Genomic DNA, 19,189 nt, shown 5'->3' on the forward strand with positions numbered 1-19,189 from the left:
GATTTAACAAAGAGGCACAGTTAATGGCATAATAGTCTGGGACATGCACAAATAGGGCTAATTTTGTCTGGTGTGCTCTCTTTCCATTATGCACCCTCTGAAATAAGTTGGGCCATTTAAAAAAACAACAACAACAACACGTTACTGCTTAACAAGTACTCCTGGTTCTCTAGCCAGGAAGGACCCCACTGCCTGTTTGGTGACAGAAGCAGTTTTGTCTACATCTGTTCCCCTAGTTCCTTTCAGCAGAAAATACTGCAACAGAGAGAACTCCATTGAAACTGTCCTTATGGAAGCGACTGGTAAAATTCCTGTTTTTGCCCTTCATGGCAATGTGACAACAATGCAATTGGTATTGAAGCACATAGCCTGAAGATCCATCCAGGTTACATAACCTGCCCCATTCTTGATGGCACTGTATGAGCTGTGATGCTACACTAATGAGGTAGAGGTGAGACTGCTTGTCATTTCTCTGGCAATGATATTCTCCCCCCTCTCCCTCGAGTGAAGCTCTCTATAGCTACAGAGATTAGACATAAACCTCTTCTGACTCTAAATCCACATGGCTAGCAGGAGCCATGAGTGTGGTCCCTATGTGTATTCCATACATGCCCGAGACTGGAGAATTTGCAAGTAGTGTCTGTTGGTCCATTTTTGGGCCCTGGTGTTCTTTGTGCTCAGTATCAATGGTATAAGGAGAGGTGCAGGCCAACCTGTTTATTCTTACTGTTGCCCAGCCTGAGTCGGAATCCTATGTCCAGAGCCACCTTTGCACTGTTTTCCTACCTGTAAATATCCTAGTGTATAGTTTCTAGTGTTTTCAGTCTTTTAATTAGCATAGTTTAGTCCCCCTGCGCTCTGCTCCCGCCTTGGGGCCTCCCCTCTCAATTTCTTTTCACTCCCCTCTGAAGGACCATGTCTAGAGTCCTGGGATTTAAGAAATGTCTCTTGCCCCTACCCCATCTCAGTCAGCGATGATGGCTAGTGCTGCCTTTAGTGTCTTGGGGAGGCTCACATCTCCGCTAAGTGCAGCATCTGCCTCTGCTTCCCTCCCCAAACCTGAGAGGCGACAAGGGTTTCAACTGAGGAAGTACCTCATGGAGAAAGTCATGAGACCCAGTCAGAGCCTGGCAGGTGAACCCTCTGGTACATAGGCCTCGGTCTGCAGGCAGTGCCCCTCTGAGCATGAGCTCCGAGGCAGAGGCCATGGCCGTTAAGTCAGAGTAATCATTGCCTCAGGCCTCTTAGGAGAGTTAGGGGCACTTTCATAGATCCTTTTCCACATTTGCTTCTAAAAGAAGGATCCCTCCCTGACTTGGACAGAGTCAGGTGAGTCCTCGTGTTGATCCTAAAGACTCAGGTCTGCCTAAACCTCCTGACCACGAGGGTAAGGTGTGAAGTAGAAAAGTCTTATCGGTATTGGCTCTGGCTCACAACTTGAAAGCCAAAGGATCGGCACCTGCCAGCACTGACTGGGAGCTCTAGGATAGACTCCTCTTCAACTGTACTGACTTGTTCCCAGAAGGATCCGCTGAGCACCATCAGTCCCAAACACTGGGACACCTCGTGTTCTGGGAGGGACTGAAACTTTTACCTCTTTTGAGGATATTTTCACCTTACCTTGTCCTCTGTTTCCTCTCCTTTCTGGTTCTCCTGAGGGACACCTCAACAACAGAAGAAGAAACAACCCTTGAGGAGAAGGGATTAGTCCTCTATTCCATAGATGAATTGAAGCATTAATCCACCAGTACGGCCAACAGAGCCAGAATTTACCTTCTCATTGGTTGATTCTGATGTCCAGACAAGCCATCGCTTCCATGTAGGGGGTTGGCTCAGACAGAGACAGCAGGAGATCTTGGACCCATCCTATGCCCAGACGTGACCACCTAGGGAACCGATGGTATCCACTGCATTGAGATTCCCCCTCCAACCAGTTGACACTTCATACTGGCCCTGTTGGGATCCATGGGATCCCTATGCTAGAGACACTCCAGAGCTATGCGTGAATCCTGCCGGCCCTCTCCTCCTAGTCAACGCCAACTGGCTCCATCAGAGCACGTGGAAGGAGGAAATGGAGCTGGATCAACCGGTTCTGACAGATGTCATCGTCTTTGCCTGATGAGGCAATTGCTCCATCCTCAGCATCCCTGCCTGAAAACCACAGGCAATACCAAGAACTCTTGCAGAGTGTGGCAATTGAACTCCAGATTCCACTCCAGGAGATCCATGATATGCAGTATAAGCTCATGGACATCTTGCAGCCCACTGGCCCCAGTCAGGTGGGCCTCCCAGTAAATGAGGCCATCATGGAACCAACCAGGGCGGTATGGCATACTTCTGCATCTTGCACCCCTACCCTGAAAAAGGCTGAGAATTGCTAACAACCAGGTCCTGTTAGCAAAGCACGATTTTACAAATTACTCCAAATTCTTGGAGTTTGAAGACACTCCATCAGTGGACAGGGTCCAATTCCAAGCCCTCACTGATGAAGGCAAACTGGTAGCTAAGATTTCTTTTCAATTTGCAATGAACACTGCTGATACCACATCTAGAGCTATTGCTACGGTGATACTGGAGGCATGAATCATGGCTTCACTGTTTGGGGTTCCTCAGGGAGGAATCCCATTGAGGACTTGCCCTTTGAGTCTAACCTCTGTAACGAAAAGGCGGATGAGTCACTGTGCTCATTAAGACTCCAGGATGACACCCCACTCCCTGGGCATTTATAGCCAGCATCAAAGAGGAAACACCACAAACAGATGTATAAACCAAGACATCTCCCTCAGCTGTTCTACTGCCAGCACCCTTAGGAACTGCCGTGCAATGTCAGAAGGTGCAAAGCCCTAGGTAGGCAGCTCTTTCAACCACAGCCACTCAGCCCCATCCACCAACTAGAGGTTACTTTTGACAGGATGCTTGAGAACTACATACATTTATTGATGTCATCTCCAACTGCCCCCCCAAACCTTTGGTGGCTCCCTCGCATTTTTCACTTACAATTGGAGGGCAATAACAATGAATAAGTGTGGATTGCATACCATCCACTCTGGCTATGCCATCAAGTTTCTCTCCTTCCCCCTTGCAAACCCCTTTCCTGGCCCATCTCCAGGGACCACCCTCAAGAGGAAATCTTCTGTAAGGAGGTGGACTGTCCCCTCCAAGGTCCCCTCCAAGGAGGGGATATAGAGTAAGTGCCACCTCAGCATCTAGGAAAAGGGTTCTACTCCCTATATTTCAGTCTCCAAGAAAAAAGAAGGATGAAGACCCATTTTCGACCTACATCAGCTGAATATTTTTATTTGCAAATCATAATTCTGCATGTGCACATTGGCATTGATAATTCTCTTCCTGGAGAAGGGCATGTAGCTCACAGCTCTCAACGTGAAAGATGCTTTCTTTCATGTGGGCATTCATCTGCCCCACAGAAGGTTCCTCAGATTTCTGTTTGGACTGGCAACCTCACAATGGTGGTGGCCCAGATGAGTCAAAACAGCTATACCAACTTCCCATACCTGAATGAATGGCTCCTAATGGGCAGATCCAATCAGGAGGTTCAATCAGCCACCCTATCTTTGCTCCACCTTCTGAAATCCTTGGGAATTTGTGTAAACAGAGAAAAGTCTACTTTGAGTCCCACAAAAACCTTAGACTTTGTAGAAGCAACCAAAGAACTGACTTCAGCAAGGGCCTATCTCCCTATGGACCAATTTCAGGCCATGAACAGCTTAATTCAAGTCACCCTCAGACCTCAAACTATAGTCAAGGTCTGTCTTTCTCTGCTAGCCCACATGCCCTTGTGTACTTGCATAACGCCATTCACCAGGCTTCACCTCTGTGTACAGGCTGGCTTTGGGCTGTTTATTCATCAGACAGAGACTAAATGAATACCAAAGTAACAATCTTTGCCAAGGTCACGGTATGGTAGATGAACCTGGAGTAGGTGCATGTTGGAGTTAGCATTCTTTGTGCACACCTGACGGGACCATAATCTGTATTCCACAACCCCCCACCCCCTCTTTCCCCTCTGCTTTGGATCATGACTAGATTCGCGATAGCGAAGGATCTGGAGAAGCAGTTGGTCCGCACCTCCCCTTACACCCTTGGAGCTCTAGGATTCAGGCGCAGACCTACAGACACAACGTGCAAATTCTCTGGTCTCAGGCACAAGGAACATGGGCGTCCCCATGTTTGGAATACAGATAGGGACCGTACATGTCAAAGAACTTCCAGTTACAGCTGAGTAACCTTCATATCTTGCATTCCTTTTGGTGGCCCTGTGCTTAACATCTCAGGTTCGTACACTGAAGTGCAGGTTGTTATATGCTAGGTTATTTTTTTTAGAGTGAGCTAATAGATATGAGATGCAAGAGGTTTCATAGTTAGTCATGAATTGTTTTGTATGTGCCAGTCAGCCTAATCGCTTGCCCAGAGCAAATAAGATAGCACTCCCTATGACATAAACTTAAATTTACTTAACCAGGCAAGTGATGAGGAAGAGAGCGTGAGCAACAATGAATAGTGCAGTTAACCCTTTCCCTGCTGCATGCATTGCAGCTACCTCAAGCCGATGAGCGCTTCCTATGCAAGTATGAAAATCCGAAATCTCAGTAGTTTGAGACTTTTGATTAATTGAAGTGGGTTAACACAGAGTAGGTGTAGGTTTGTTTTATAGATAAACTCCTTGTGTACACATTCATCAGATTAACCGAAATCCCTTAATTAACACAACTTCGCTTACAACAACTGTCTCCTGCCTCTTGAGCTTTTTCTGTGTCTCACTACCATCAGACTAGATTTCTTGCAGGGAAATGTCAGTATAGTGGCCTCACTGTGTCTTGTAAGGTAAAATCTAATAGCTGTAAGGTCTCCATGAGGTACGTGGGTTAAGGTAATCCGGTAGTGTTTAGCTTTTTTTTTCTTTGGAGTGAAATCCATCCAAAACCACATTAAAAAAACATGAAGGTTGCAGTTAATTACAGAAATCTCGAAATGCCAGAATTAAGGTCCCGTGTGCAAACTAATTGTCCCATTGTAAATATGCATTGCAATAGTGTTAAATGAGTGCGTACTACACAGGTACAACAACAAAAATACACATCTCTCCTATAGCCTTGCACATGAGTAGATGGAGGCAGATGCTTTGCAGGAGCCTCCCTCTTCTAGTACTGATTATTTTCATGGATCTCTCTAGCATACATAGAGAAATATGCCAGTACTACAATATGGTACATATCTGTAGCTGAAACAAAGTTGTGAAACAATTGTATATTTGAGGAAATAGTATGTGGTTGTATAGCTGAAGTCCATAATAAAACCAATACAGAGCAGCATGTACAGAATACACGGTTGCATGGTTTCGCATATGAAGTGTTCACTTGCACTCATGTGGGATGAGCTGCATAAGGCACTTGGGTCTTTGCCATTCTTGAGTAGTGCACCCTTCTTAAACACATGGTGACAAAACCTTTATATTACACCTTTTTATTCCCTCTCTATATCCTAATTAACCTTAAATTGCATTTACAGATTAGAATTGTGTGTGTGTATATGTGTCTAGCTATCGCTAGAGACTGCATTGAATCTCATGCTTTAAAGTGTAACCTACTTAGTAAAACTCTCTGGGAAGTTAATTGATATACTGTCTGCAGTACCCTAGCTTCCTAACCGCTGTTGTCTTCTCCCACCGCAGTTCACCAGTTTGCTCAACAAATCAGAGGAGCAAAAGGATGAATCTCCCTCTTCTTGGAGGCTTGGTCTACGGAAAACTGGCAGCCACAATATGCTAAGTGAAGCTGCTTCCCGGGAGGCACTGAGAGAGAGAGGTTCCTCCATCTACCGCTCTTCATCGAGTCCCCGGATTTCTGCATTATTAGACAACAAGGAAAAGGTCTCCTTTCCCTCAAAACAGTTTGTAGAGAATCCCATCTGACGGGTGCTTACCAAGCAGCGTCAATCAGCTTACCCATCTGTAAGGCCATCCCACTTTTGAGCGTCATCCCACTGGGTTTCAGTTATGGCCACTCGTTCGTAATCTCCATAATTTAATGCCCCTGTCATTCTTCTTGCAGCTTTTGTTCATGCTGCTTGAATCTGTGTTCAGATGCTTTAGTACATTTATACTTTCCTCCTGTTTTGAAAAGTACGCCATCTTACTTTCTATGTTGGTAGTTCATGCAAAATTGTTGGAATTCAGCCAAAGCATTCCTTTTACCCCTTCCTACCTAAATTGGAGCCTGCCTAGCAATCCCCCGGCAGTTTGGCATCCCACATACTTTAGTGGGGAATGTCTAATCCAGCCAGTGAGTGACCTGTGTTCACAGTAGGTATTGTGCTGCTCTGAATCTAAAGTCTTCCTCAGTGTGCTCTCCATCCATTCAGCTCTGCTGCCCATTTACACACGATCTATCTTAATTTAGAAGCTGCCCTCAATTACTAGCCTGACCTTTACCATGCTAGTTGCCAGGGAAGCCAACTCTCTAAAAAGAACATATGGTAAATTCTAGAAAACAGATCTTTTGGGCTATTTCTTGAAATGGTTCCAGGCTGACTCCTCCATGCCAATTTTTAAACTTAGAGCAAAGGCCTTGAAAACTGGCAAATTTGGAAAAATTAAAAACTGACTCTCACTTCTTGAAGCAAGAATGGAAACACTAATTCAGAGGTGTTGCTGAATTCCATTGAAGATGTAACTTCCATGTGGAATATACATTATCTTGAAATACGTTGTTTTGTTTTTTCCTTCAGGATAAGGACAGCAAAAACTACGTTGCCCCCATAACCCCTAGAAGACTAAGCAGTACGGGTGACATAGAAAAAAAGGAAAACAGGTAGGACTTGGACTGAATTTAAGGCTCAGATTTTATTCTGGTGTAGATTCTGCTGGAATTTAATCCTTGGAAATGCCTTTCTGCTGTTTCTGTGTTCATGCTTCATAGTTTTCACTCATCACTCCCAAGCGCACAGGTGTTTGATATGGCTTGAAATCTGGCAACATTTTATGAAAAGTGAATTTAATGGGCCCTTCCCTCAGTAGGCGATAGTATCTGCTCCCTAAACTCTTAAATTATTGGCACACTTTCAGAATTTAAAATGTGAAATGCTGAAAACGATGATTATACACACATCTCTCCCCTCCATTGTGATACTATGCAGATGCCTTCTTGTCCTCTAAAATAAGTCTAAATTTGAGTTCTATCAGAGACCCCTGCTTATTGTACTGTAACTTGCTCAAACATCATCTCTTCCATCCCATTTGTTTTTGTCCACCAGTTGCTTCTTGATTGTAGCTTAAGTTTGTGAACTCTGGTGCAGGGACTCTTCTGTGTGTCTGTAAAGTGCCTAGCAGGATGGGGCCCCAAGTCTTGTTTGGTTACTCATTGCTGCTGCTGCAGTATAAAAATGGAAGCAGCATCTGTCTCATAACATGATTATTTGGGGAAATGCTGCCTCCGGTGGGTTCCTTGCAATGTGATCTAAAGGGAGTAAGATTTGAGCTCGGCTTGATTTGTAGAGTCAGCACAAACTATAATTGTTGTGAAGCAGTTACACCAAATAGGCTCTGAGAAACAATTTCACAGCAATTATAGATTCTGTACTGTTCTTGTTACATCCTGCCTGCCGTGCTCTAGCTTCAGTCTCAAACTGCCACCATTATTTGGATCTTAGCAGACAATTTGTATTTGAAATTACAGGAGGGATGACTGATAAAGCTGAGTGTATTTGAACAGTGCCTCAGACTGTGCTGTACCCAGCTGGTTGCTGCTAAGTGTCCCTTGCTCTGTAGGATGAAGAAGGATCAGGCTATATTAGCAGATGGTATTCACAGTATACTGTGTGACACAATTTTTCCAGTACTTTTCTTTTAACACCAGCCAAATCAGTGCTTCATGGAATGCTCTAGAGGCTTGAAGTAAAACAGCACGAATAACTTGAAATCAAAATTGAAAAATAATTGGGAGCTCTGAAGCATATTAGCTCATGCTACAAATAGGTTCTGATTCCTATAGCTGGCGAGAGGCAATTGCCAGAGAACAACACACAAGATACTTCCAGCATGGGAGTGAGGGACTTGAGCTCAGATTCTTAGATCCCATTCCCCTGCTCCTTCACACGTTAACACTCGTAGGGGCATTCATTTGTTTCTGAATCATGGCACATAGTTCTAGTTGTTGCTAAATGTTTATACATGCTGCTCCTGGCTCCTGCGTCAATAGCCTAAGACTTACCATATTGGCTCAGGCCATTGATCCGTGGCCTGGTATCCTGTCTCTGGCAGTGACCAGTCCTTGATGTCTCAGAAGGTAAAAGGAGAGAGGCAGGGAGAGCAAGATCTTTCTAGGTCTAATGTATGAAGTGATTTTCTATAAACAGTCTGAATTTGGATCAAGTGCTTGTGGTCAGAGACCTTGTGTTAATGTGTGTGCAAAACACTATGCATTCTTGTGACATTAAATAAGTAATAAATACTTGGAAATTACTAGAGCTAATTTTAAGGGGAATAGTTAATCAAAATGTCCCCGTTATCCCTGTGGTGAATCAGGACTGTAGCTGGAAAAGGGTTTGTATTGCCGGAATGTGGAAGGCTCTTTGCTCTTGCCACTGGATGTTGAGACTCCAGCACTTAACTTCGTGCTCAGCAGTGTGATAAACCATGACAACATGGCTCCAGAGTCTTTTTAAACTGCCGAAGTGCTCTCTTCTGCCTCAACAGAGAATCTGCTGTTAACCTGGTGAGGAGTGGCTCCTACACCTGGCAGCCGTGGAGGGATGAACCAAAGGGAAACGAAGCCCCCCAGACTGGTGCACCTTCCACCTACGTATCTACCTACCTGAAAAGGTACCACCTGTAACAGTTAAAATCAGTTTGGCTCAGTAAGCAACTTAAGTTCTTAACATGCCATCCAGGCTTTTGAGTGGTTGCTTTCTTTCTAATTGCTGCATTAGTGTGGCTGGCCTTGGTGTTCTCATTGCTTTCCCGCACCCAGCAGCAAACATCCAGGCCTGCTTAGCTTTTTCATTATAAACGCTGTCGTCTGCGACTTAGATTTTTATGGATTTTAACACGTTGGGCTAAACTTTAAAAATTGTGTTCGCATAATTCAGATGCAAACTTTTTCAACAAATTATATTGGTGTAATTGTGTTAGATCGCTAAAAACAAAATTCCTCTTACTGCACCCTTGGCTTAACGGAATTGTAAAATGCAGTCTTGTGGGGGCCCTAAACAGGTCTGGGAGTCCATTTCTAATGGTGTTGCATGTTACTGCACAACTTTGGATAACAAACTATCCAAAAATAACTTGGAGCATTCCTGTTTCTCTTCTCTCCTGTCTGTGCTGCTTCTCTTAAGTCCAACGCCAGCAGCTGGAGCAGAAAATGAGTGCTCCAGAGTTCATGAGCATTAACAGCCAGACTTGTGAGGAATGTGACTGGTATCCAAAATCAGCCCACATAATCCATTTTTTCTGGCAGCAGGAAAATAGCTTTTGTGCAGGTGCATGTGCCACTCTACATAGGCAACTGCTGCTTGCTGATGGGATGGGAAGGCAGAGTCAGGAAAGAAATTTGCTCTGCATACAGCTTTTCCCAGTTGGCCCTGTCCATTATCAGTTTGGAAGGGAGAGGTTCACCTGGTATTGACTGCTCCTGGACTGAATGGACCAATGGCAATTATGACAACCATTATATTCTAGACTTCTCTCATCTCAATTGAGAGAGGGAGGAAACTTGCTCCTAGTGAAGGGGGATGGTGAAATTTTCACCCCTGAACTTGCCTTGTGAAATGACAGGCTCACTCACAAGTGTGTTGCTTAAAACTTGAGTGTGTAAAACCATCACAGATCATTAGTGCAAGGGAAGTAAAGTTTACAATTTTAGATGATAGGTTTCTTTTTAGATGAGGCTTTTTTCCAAGTGCTAGACCCTCAAACTGAATAATTTGTCCTTAATGTGGCGTAACTCTGAATATATGGGGTGAGGGAGATTCTTGTGAATGTTACCATATTCCTTGTGTTCTAGTGTTTAGGGGATGATAGCAAAACTCAGCCTTTTCATAGGATATGGCTATCTAGCTGCTGAGTAAATGGAGTTATTCATACACAAGGGGAAGCAGCTGGATATTTTCAAAGCAGGAGATCTTTCTTGTGAGGCAGTGTTCCATTCCAATGAATTTACATCTATCCTGGGATCTGATGCCACCAGCCAACGGAGTGTGCTTCTCTCTCATTTGACAGTCACACAGGTGGCAGCTGGTTGCAAGACTTTCACCTCTGCTGCCAGATTGTCTCTTAGACATAACATAGATGTTGTCACTTTAGCTGACGTGGTTTAGGTCAGTAATGTTACTGAACAACCTCAATTCTGCTGGGATTTTAAAACTTTCTTGCTTTGTGACTCAGTTAATCCAAAAATCAGATTTACAAGGAATATTTGCCCAACCCGCCTCATGGTGCCATGATTAAACTCGGAGGCACTAGCTGAAGCTTTGGCTGGCACAGACCACTTTTGGAATTGCACACAGTCAAGTTATTTCCTATGAAAGGCCTCATTTAAGCATTCATCTGAAGGGAGAATATCTTTACATAATAGGAAGAATGTGCAGCTATATGTGGCTACAAAAACCAAGGTGATAACTTGTGCATCTTATGCACTAAGAGTGAACTTGTGATCCGTTTGTATAGTAGTCTCAAATACCCCCCATTGTAAAGTGCAGAGAAACAAATAAATGCTAACTATTTATAGATCGTGTATGAAATGTTAAAGACTTACAGGTTGTGAAAGACTCAGTCTCATACACCAGCGTGTAGCATGAGGAAAGGAATCTGATTGTCCTTCACGTAAGGTAACATTTTGTCACTAGAAACTTGACTTCCTGGTACTACAAAGTCTCTAAATAGATCTGTAAAATCAATTCCCTCTATCTTAGGATGGGCCTTTAAAATGGACGTGCCATACTTTAATGTATTTAAGGGAAAAAATCTCCACAATTTTTCAGTGTGGCTTAATGAGGAATACAAGGCTGCTCCATGTTGAGACCTTAGTTTTCTTCTTAATCTCTGCATTTCCCACACATGTTGCTTTAATTGATCTCAAACACATTCATTTAAGCTGTATAAATGCTCCTCTATGTTTGCAAATGGACCCCTAGTGGACACCAGCTATCAGTGACAGATCCCCCTGCATCAGTGCTGAAAAGGGCTTTCCTGCTAGTGAGGAGGGGACAGCTGTTTTCATTATTATTGCGGAAGGTGTTCTTTAGACTTGGCAAATGACAAGAATATTTCTCAGTGATGCTGAAAGTGTCATTCCCTCTCCCCATCTGCCCCCCAAACTCCCTCCTGTGTGCACACAACAGTGGTGAAACAATTCTCAGCACGCCTTGCTGACAACCAACCATAACACTTCCATTTCTGAGTATAGACTGGCCTTAAAGGTCTAGTTCAGGTCACTTGCTGATGCTAAAACATGCAAGAATTGACATCGCAAATCAAACAAGTCTAGGATCCTTTGACAGCAACTTGATACTTCAGAGGAAGATGCCAGATACTCCAAAATGAACTAACCTGCTCATATGATCAGCTTCTTCCTACTCCTCCCTAGGCTCTCATACTTAGGACAAAAATATAGAAGGGCTATGCCCCATGTAATATAATTGAAAATGTTTTCATTATGCATGAGACACAAGGTGGGTGAGGTAATATCTTTTATTGGACCAACTTCAGTTGGTGAGAGACAAGCTTTCAGTAAATCCAGTGTCTTTATTATGACTGTGATTTTTAGTGTCTAGCAAAGTTACGAGTTTAAGCTCCCAGGCTTGGCTTTTGAACGTGTTGTACAGGTTTGATCAGTTTTAAATATGTTGCTGTGAGTTTAATTGAATGTCGCCTTGTTCTTGTATTGAGGATGAATAGAAGTGCCCCAACACCTCTGTCTATACCATTCTTTACTTTAGAGAAGGAATGAGAGATCTACACAGTCCTGATCATTTCAGTCTATTGTTGCATGAAAGGCTTCCCATTAATCACTTTCGTTGCCCAGTCTCTGGATTTCTATTCCAGATGTGAACATGGTATTCCATGTACAGTTGAAAAACCAGGTCAGTTTCAGGTTTCATCTCAAATTGTCTGACATCGTCTTGCATAAAATGAAGGGGAAGGGTCAAATTTATTACAGGCAAAGCAAGTAGTGTCTCCTGTTTAAAGTTGACCATCACTTCCCTATATTATACATACCCTATTTTTATATATACATACCCTGCAGAACTCCTTGCCAGAGGATGTTGTTAAGGCGAAGACACGAACAAGTTTCAAAAGGGAACTAGATAAGTTCATGGAGGGTAGGTCCATCAATGGCGGGGGGGGGGGGGGGGGGGCGGGAGGGGAGAAAGGGAGAGGAAGGGGCAGGGATGGTGTCCTTAGCTTCTGTTTGTCAGAAACTGTGAATGGGTGACACACAGAATGGATCACTTGATGATTACCTGTTCTGTTCATTCCCTCTGAAGCACCCGGCATTGCCCATTGTCAGAAGACCGAATACTGGGCTAGATGAACGATTTGTCTGACCTAGCATGGCTGTTCTTATGTGGTTTGTTTGGTTTTGTTTTGTTTTGTTGGTAAACCTCTCACCTAATGAGAGTTTAGTGGGGATGCTGTAGATACATGTTCCCCATCAATCATTCTGAGCTATGAAATTCAGGGAGCTCACTGTGATTTGCACCAGAACACCAAGAGGCTGTTTCCTTCTTCTCACTTTGGGAGCTCATGCAGAAAGGAGTCATGGCAGGGAGGGGGGAAGATTTTGTGGAGAAGTGATTCTTTAATATACATGGCTTTTCTCTGATCTGTTAATGTCCTGGCCTTTGACAAGTAAAATGCCACTAATAGGGGTAAGGCATTAGTTAGAATGGGAGGAAAGGGAGCCTGAATAGACTTAAACCAATCTGCATATGCACATTCACCACCAGTGACACTTTCTGCATTACTTGGGAAAGAATTTTTCATAGGGAGTGCGACGGGTTGGATCACAGAAACCCCCTTGGGAGCTGCCACCCGATGTGCAAAGACTACCCCTGCTTCTGTTTTCCCTGCCAGCTCAGGACTCCAGCACCCTGTCTTGCTGAGCCAAACACTCCCGTCTGGCTCCAGACACGGATCCAGGGTCTGGATCACTTGTCCCAAAGCTGCAAGTTTACCTGAAAACAGCTCACAGTAGTGTGCTTGTCCTTAGCACTCAGATGCCCAACTCCCAATGGGGTCTAAACCCAGATAAATCTGTTTTACCCTGCATAAAGCTTATGCAGAGCAAACCCAGAAATTGTTCGCCCTCTATAACACTGATAGAGAGATATGCCCAGTTGTTTGCTCCCCCAGGTATTAATATATACTCTGAATAAATTACTAAATAAAAAGTGATTTTATTAAATACAGAAAATAGGATTTAAGTGGTTCCAAGTAGTAACAGACAGAACAAAGTAAGTCACCAAGCAAAATAAAATAAAATGCGCAAATCTATGTCTAATCAAACTGAATACAGATAATCTCACCCTCAGAGATGTTTCAGTAAGTTTTTCTCAGACTGGACACCTTCCAGGCCTGGGCACAATTCTTTCCCCTGGTACAGCTCTTGTTGCAGCTCAGGTGATAGCTAGGGGATTCTTCATGATGGCTCCTCTCTCCTTTGTGTTCTCTTCCACCCCTTTATATATCTTTTGCATAAAGTGGGAACCCTTTGTCCCTCTGGGTTTCCACCCCACCTCACTGGAAAAGCACCAGGTTAAAGATGGATTCCAGTTCAGGTGACATGATCACATGTCACTGCAAGACTTCATGACCCACTTGCCAGCACACACATATACAGGAAGACTCACAGGTAAAGACAGCCATCTGCAGACAATGGGAGTCATCAAGATTCCAAACCATCATTAATGGCCCACACTTTACATCATTACAATAGGCCCTCAGAGTTATATTTTATATTTCTAGTTTTAGATAGAAGAGTGGTACATTTGTACAAATCGGATGATCACACTCAGTAGATTATAAGCTTTGTAATGATACCTTACAAGAGACCTTTTGCATGAAGCATATCAGTTACATTATATTCACTTTTTACCATATTTTTCTAAAGCTATCCCAGTTACATTATATTCACTTATTATCATGTTTTTATAAAACCATATAGACTGCACAACGTCACAGGGAGATCGTTGGCACTCTGCTGGGATTTATAATAGTCCTTTCTGCCCTATGATCGCCTTGTCTGACCAGAATAACTCAAGCCATAGAATTTTAGCAATTTCTGAACCAAGCCAATAACTTCTGGTTGAGCAAGAGCGTACCTTTTAGAGAGACTTTCAGTTTTAATTTTTAAAATATCAATTGATCGAGAATCCATCACATCTCTAGTTAAGTTGTTACAATTGTAATTATGTACTCTGTTGAATTCATGTTAAAAACTAGGCATACATTTTGTTTGTTTGTTTGTTTCATTTTCAAACCATTGGATCTTGTTATGCTTTAGTCTGCTAGATTAAAGAGTTCTTTACCATCGGAAATCTTCTTCCAGGGTAGGTACTTAGCCTATGATCAAATCATCTCTTAATCTTCTCTAGGATAAACTAAAGAGAGTGAGTTCTTTAGGGCTAGTGTACACTGGCAATGCTAAAGCTCTGCCATGGCTGTCACGGCAGAGCGCCGGGAGAGAGCTCTCCCAGCACTCTTAAAAAAACCACCTCCATGAGGGGCGCAGCTACCAGCGCTGATGCACTGTCTACACAGTGCTGAAACTTGCAGCGCTCAGGGTTTCTGTGACAGGTCTGTTTGTGGGTTTTTTAAGTGAAAAATGTGCTGGTTTAACACAGTGTGGGGTTTTGACTGGGCATGTTCAGTCCACACCTAATTTTTAAAACTTCCATCTTAAAATACAGGTGCTTAACAATGGGAGAAATTCTAGGGCAAATATTCCAAGACAAACATTTGTCAGAATTAATAACAGGCAGATGGTGCTCTTGTAACCTAATGCTGCTTGACATCATTTTGATTGCCTGTAAAACTGCATGCCTTGTTTGTATTTCTGTTTGGGTTAGGATTGGTTGCTTCTTTATATTTGATCAGTGGTGCTGGTATTCACTGTGCTGTAAAAAAATCAAATAATGATTGTCTTTTATAGCAATACAGGAACTACCGTGCAACAGATCTGTAAACACCAAATTCTTAAACCTTCACTTATGACAATCAGTGTTGTCTCCAAGTCTTCAGTGACAGTCAATTCCCCGAGTCTTTTCCTAAGCAACCGTCATCAAGAACAATTGCACTTTTTTGTACACTTGGTAACTGGGCCTTGCATTGCAGCATCTTCCTATTGCTGAGACATAGCATCTTGTTACCTGTATGTTTTCAGTCAATTACACAATACACATACATATCCCATGATATCTTTCCTGTGATACTCTTATAGTGAGTGCTAGTATCTCAACTAATCAGAGAACAACACACTTTTGGAAGAAGTACTTAAATTAATAATAGGTAAAGGGAAAAAAACTGTTCATTAGCTCCATCTTATACTGAGTTGTGCTTTGAAGGATGACACTGCAGTTTTCTGCTGAATTTGCCTCTTCTCTCTGACACACACACTCCCTCATGCACTCAACTCAATACTTACTTTTTGGCAAAATGTTGTCCAGGAAAATGAAATTCTACAGGATCACAACTAAGGAGTTGATTGCATATGCCATTTAATGAGGAAAGGCAAACAGAGAGAACCACTGAAGTAACACAATTTCCTCTCATTCCTTTATTTATTTGCATCTCTAAAACATGGATCAGACTGTGGTGCAGGGACCTGATTTTAATATCATCTTACATAATCTCTGCAATCATAGCAAAGAAGCAACGATGTTCAGTGATTTAAAAATAGATTTCTTCTGCTATCAGAATACTAATTAATACACTTGCTCATTCCAATCTAGTTCATTCACTGTTTAGTTATAGAATTCACTCTACCCTAGGTATAATCAAACAAAAATAGGTTTGCTTAATATAGTATTGTAACAAGCAGGTAATCAATAAGGAAACAGACACTATTGAGTTCCTGCTGGACTTTCCCTTTAGCCTCCTACTAATGCAGCAGTGGGGCGGAGTTGTATCAGTAATGAAATCTAGCTGCTGATCCACTGTGCACAATGGATTTTGGAATACAGTTGGAAGGACTGTAAACAGCTAGTCAGTCCCTGGCACTCATTCAGCCATTTTGAATTTCCAAACTTACCAAGCAAGGAAGGGGGAAGGGCCAATTCTTGCTGACTGGGAGGAAAAGGGAGAGGGAAAAGCAGTTAGTGTTCTTAGCATTGTTATGAGGCAGCACAGTAGTCACTGGGCAATGGTTGGACACAAAATATTATTCTGAATCTGTGCAGGCTTAGATCTACTAGTGAAAATGCCACTGGCTCCCTGGACCCTTAGCTACACTTGGGCTCCCATCATCTGCTACCCTTGATGGAGCTGCACTGATATTAGCAATGGTGGGAACTTTCCCAGAGAAGAGGTGAATGTAGAGGCAGCATGGGTGATTGGGGCATGGGGTACAATACGGGTCACTGGGCCTGTTTTGGTGCACAGCTTTTTTAAGTGCCTCTCAGCCCTCTGCTGTGCATGCCTGGCTGCTTAGTGATCCTGGCAGCTCCAGTCAGCACCGCTGACCAGGCCATTAAAAGTCCAGTTGGCTGGGTTGGCAGGCTCCTTACCTGACACCGCACAGATCCTGGAAGCGGCTGGCATGTCCCTCTGGCTGCAAGGTGCAGGGACGGCTATGCGGGCTCCAGGTGCTGCCCCTGCCCTGTGCACCAGCTCCGCAGCTCCAATGGGCCAGAAACCACAGCCAATGGGAGCTGTGGAGGCGGTGCCTGCATATGGAGGCAGTGTGCACCGCGCAGAACTGGCTGGCTGCCCCTACACCTACAGGCCAAGGGACATGCCGGTTGCTTCCAGGGAGCTGCCTGAGATAAGCGCCGCTCAAAGCCCACATCCCTGTCGCTCTGGGCCTCAGCAAACTAGGGAGAGCAGGTCCCTGCTCCATGTGGGGAGTTGAGAGGCTAAATACAACAACACCCGCATGCTCAGCCACTGCCATGATGGGGCCAGGTAAGGGTCCAGACAGGGAGGTAGCTGGTGGCCAACATGGGCCATGTGGGGGTGATTAAAGGCAAATGGGAAGAAGCATGAGAGGTGTGTGTTATGGAGTCCCCAGACAATGCTCTGGAGCTGCTCCCTATGAAGCCAGTCAGGACTCTGGTGAAGTCTCCTCTCTGGGAGCAGACTGTCTTCTGGGCCAGAAGCTCAAAGGGCTTTCACCTTCCTGGGTCTGACCTTGGAGTATTCAGCATCCTCTGCCCCTCCTTGCATTTCCCACAGCGAGTCCGCCCAAGTGGGGTCCTGGAGAAGCCAGAGGGTCCTGCATCCCCACTTCGCAGTCAGACGTGACTCTTAGCCAGCCAGTAAAACAGAGGTTTATTAGATGATAGAAATATGGTCTAAAATATGGACTCCATAAGACCTCAGCTGGGTCCATTTTGGGGGGCAGTGAGCCAGACACCCACATCTGCACTTCACTCCTCGTCCCCAGCCAGCTCCAAACTGAAACTCTCCAGCCCCTTCTCTCTGGCCTTTGTCTCTTTCCCGGGCCAGGAGGTCACCTGATCTTTGTTCTCCAACATCTTTAGCTATCCCCTTGCAGGGGGGAAGGGCCCCGGCCATTAGTTGCCAGGAGACAGAGTGTTGGCCATTTATGCACACTGGCCTTTATCCCCCCACCTAGAGACTTAAGAAATGCATAGGGGAAGCTGAGGCACCCCTACAGTATTCAGAGGAAACATTAAGAACAGTTTTCAGAGTAGCAGCCATGTTAGTCTGTATCCGCAAAAAGAAGAACAGGAGTACTTGTGGCACCTTAGAGACTAACAAATTTATTAGAGCATAAGCTTTCGTGGACTACAGCCCACTTCTTCGGATGCATATAGAATGGAACATATATTGAGGAGATATATATACACACATACAGAGAGCATAAACAGGTGGGAATTGTCTTACCAACTCTGAGAGGCCAATTAATTAAGAGAAAAAAAACTTTTGAAGTGATAATCAAGCTAGCCCAGTACAGACAGTTTGATAAGAAGTGTGAGAATACTCACAAGAGGAGATAGATTCAATGTTTGTAATGGCTCAGCCATTCCCAGTCCTTATTCAAACCGGAGTTGATTGTGTCTAGTTTGCATATCAATTCCAGCTCAGCAGTCTCTCGTTGGAGTCTGTTTTTGAAGTTTTTCTGTTGTAATATAGCCACCCGCAGGTCTGTCATCAGAGATCTACAACCTATCCTGAAAGATGATCCTTTACTCTCACAGATCTTGGGAGACAGACCTGTCCTTGCTTACAGACAACCCCCCAACCTAAAGCAAATACTCACCAGCAACCACACATCACTGAACAAAACCACTAACCCAGGAACCTATCCTTGTAACAAACCCCGATGCCAACTCTGTCCACATATCTATTCAAGTGACATCATCATAGGACCTAATCACATCAGCCATACCATCAGGGGCTCGTTCACCTGCACATCTACCAATGTGATATATGCCATCATGTGCCAGCAATGCCCCTCTGCCATGTACATTGGCCAAACCGGACAGTCTCTACGCAAAAGAATTAATGGACACAAATCTGACATCAGGAATCAAAATACTCAAAAACCAGTGGGAGAACACTTTAACCTGCCTGGTCATTCAGTGACAGACCTGCATCCGAAGAAGTGGGCTGTAGTCCACGAAAGCTTATGCTCTAATAAATTTGTTAGTCTCTAAGGTGCCACAAGTACTCCTGTTCTTCTTTAAACTCCCCTGGTCTCCAGAAGCGGGTTCTCAGCCCTGCTGGAGACATTCCACTCTGCCTAGGTCTCTATCCGGCCCCGCTCTCAGCAATGGAGTTTATCCTCACAACCCCTGCGTGAGGTAGGGCTGGGCCATGATCCCCACTGCACAGATGAGGCACAGAGCGACTCGGTGACTGGCCCAAGGTCGGACGGTGGCTGAACCAAGAACGGAACCTAGGTCTCCTGTATCCCAGCCTGTGACTTAATCCGTAGCCCATCCTCCTGACTCCTTGCTCCAGAGTGGAGAGCTCCTTCTCCTCCTCTCTCCC

At 44.2% G+C, this 19,189-nt stretch overlaps 1 protein-coding gene across 4 annotated transcripts in view; it reads left to right on the plus strand.

Annotated features, from left to right (window-relative positions):
• Window positions 1-19,189, plus strand: part of LOC135983399 (protein phosphatase 1 regulatory subunit 12B-like) — a 58,221-nt gene that overhangs the window by 17,586 nt on the left and 21,446 nt on the right. For all 4 annotated transcript variants that reach the window (XM_065595051.1, XM_065595053.1, XM_065595052.1 and 1 more), the window contains 3 exons: window positions 5,690-5,887; window positions 6,745-6,827; window positions 8,711-8,836. In XM_065595051.1, the coding sequence (XP_065451123.1) occupies window positions 5,690-5,887; window positions 6,745-6,827; window positions 8,711-8,836 (407 nt within the window). The remainder of the gene's footprint in view (window positions 1-5,689; window positions 5,888-6,744; window positions 6,828-8,710; window positions 8,837-19,189) is intronic.

This window comes from Chrysemys picta, chromosome 4 (genome assembly GCF_011386835.1).
Source record: "Chrysemys picta bellii isolate R12L10 chromosome 4, ASM1138683v2, whole genome shotgun sequence".
NCBI lineage: Eukaryota > Metazoa > Chordata > Testudines > Emydidae > Chrysemys > Chrysemys picta.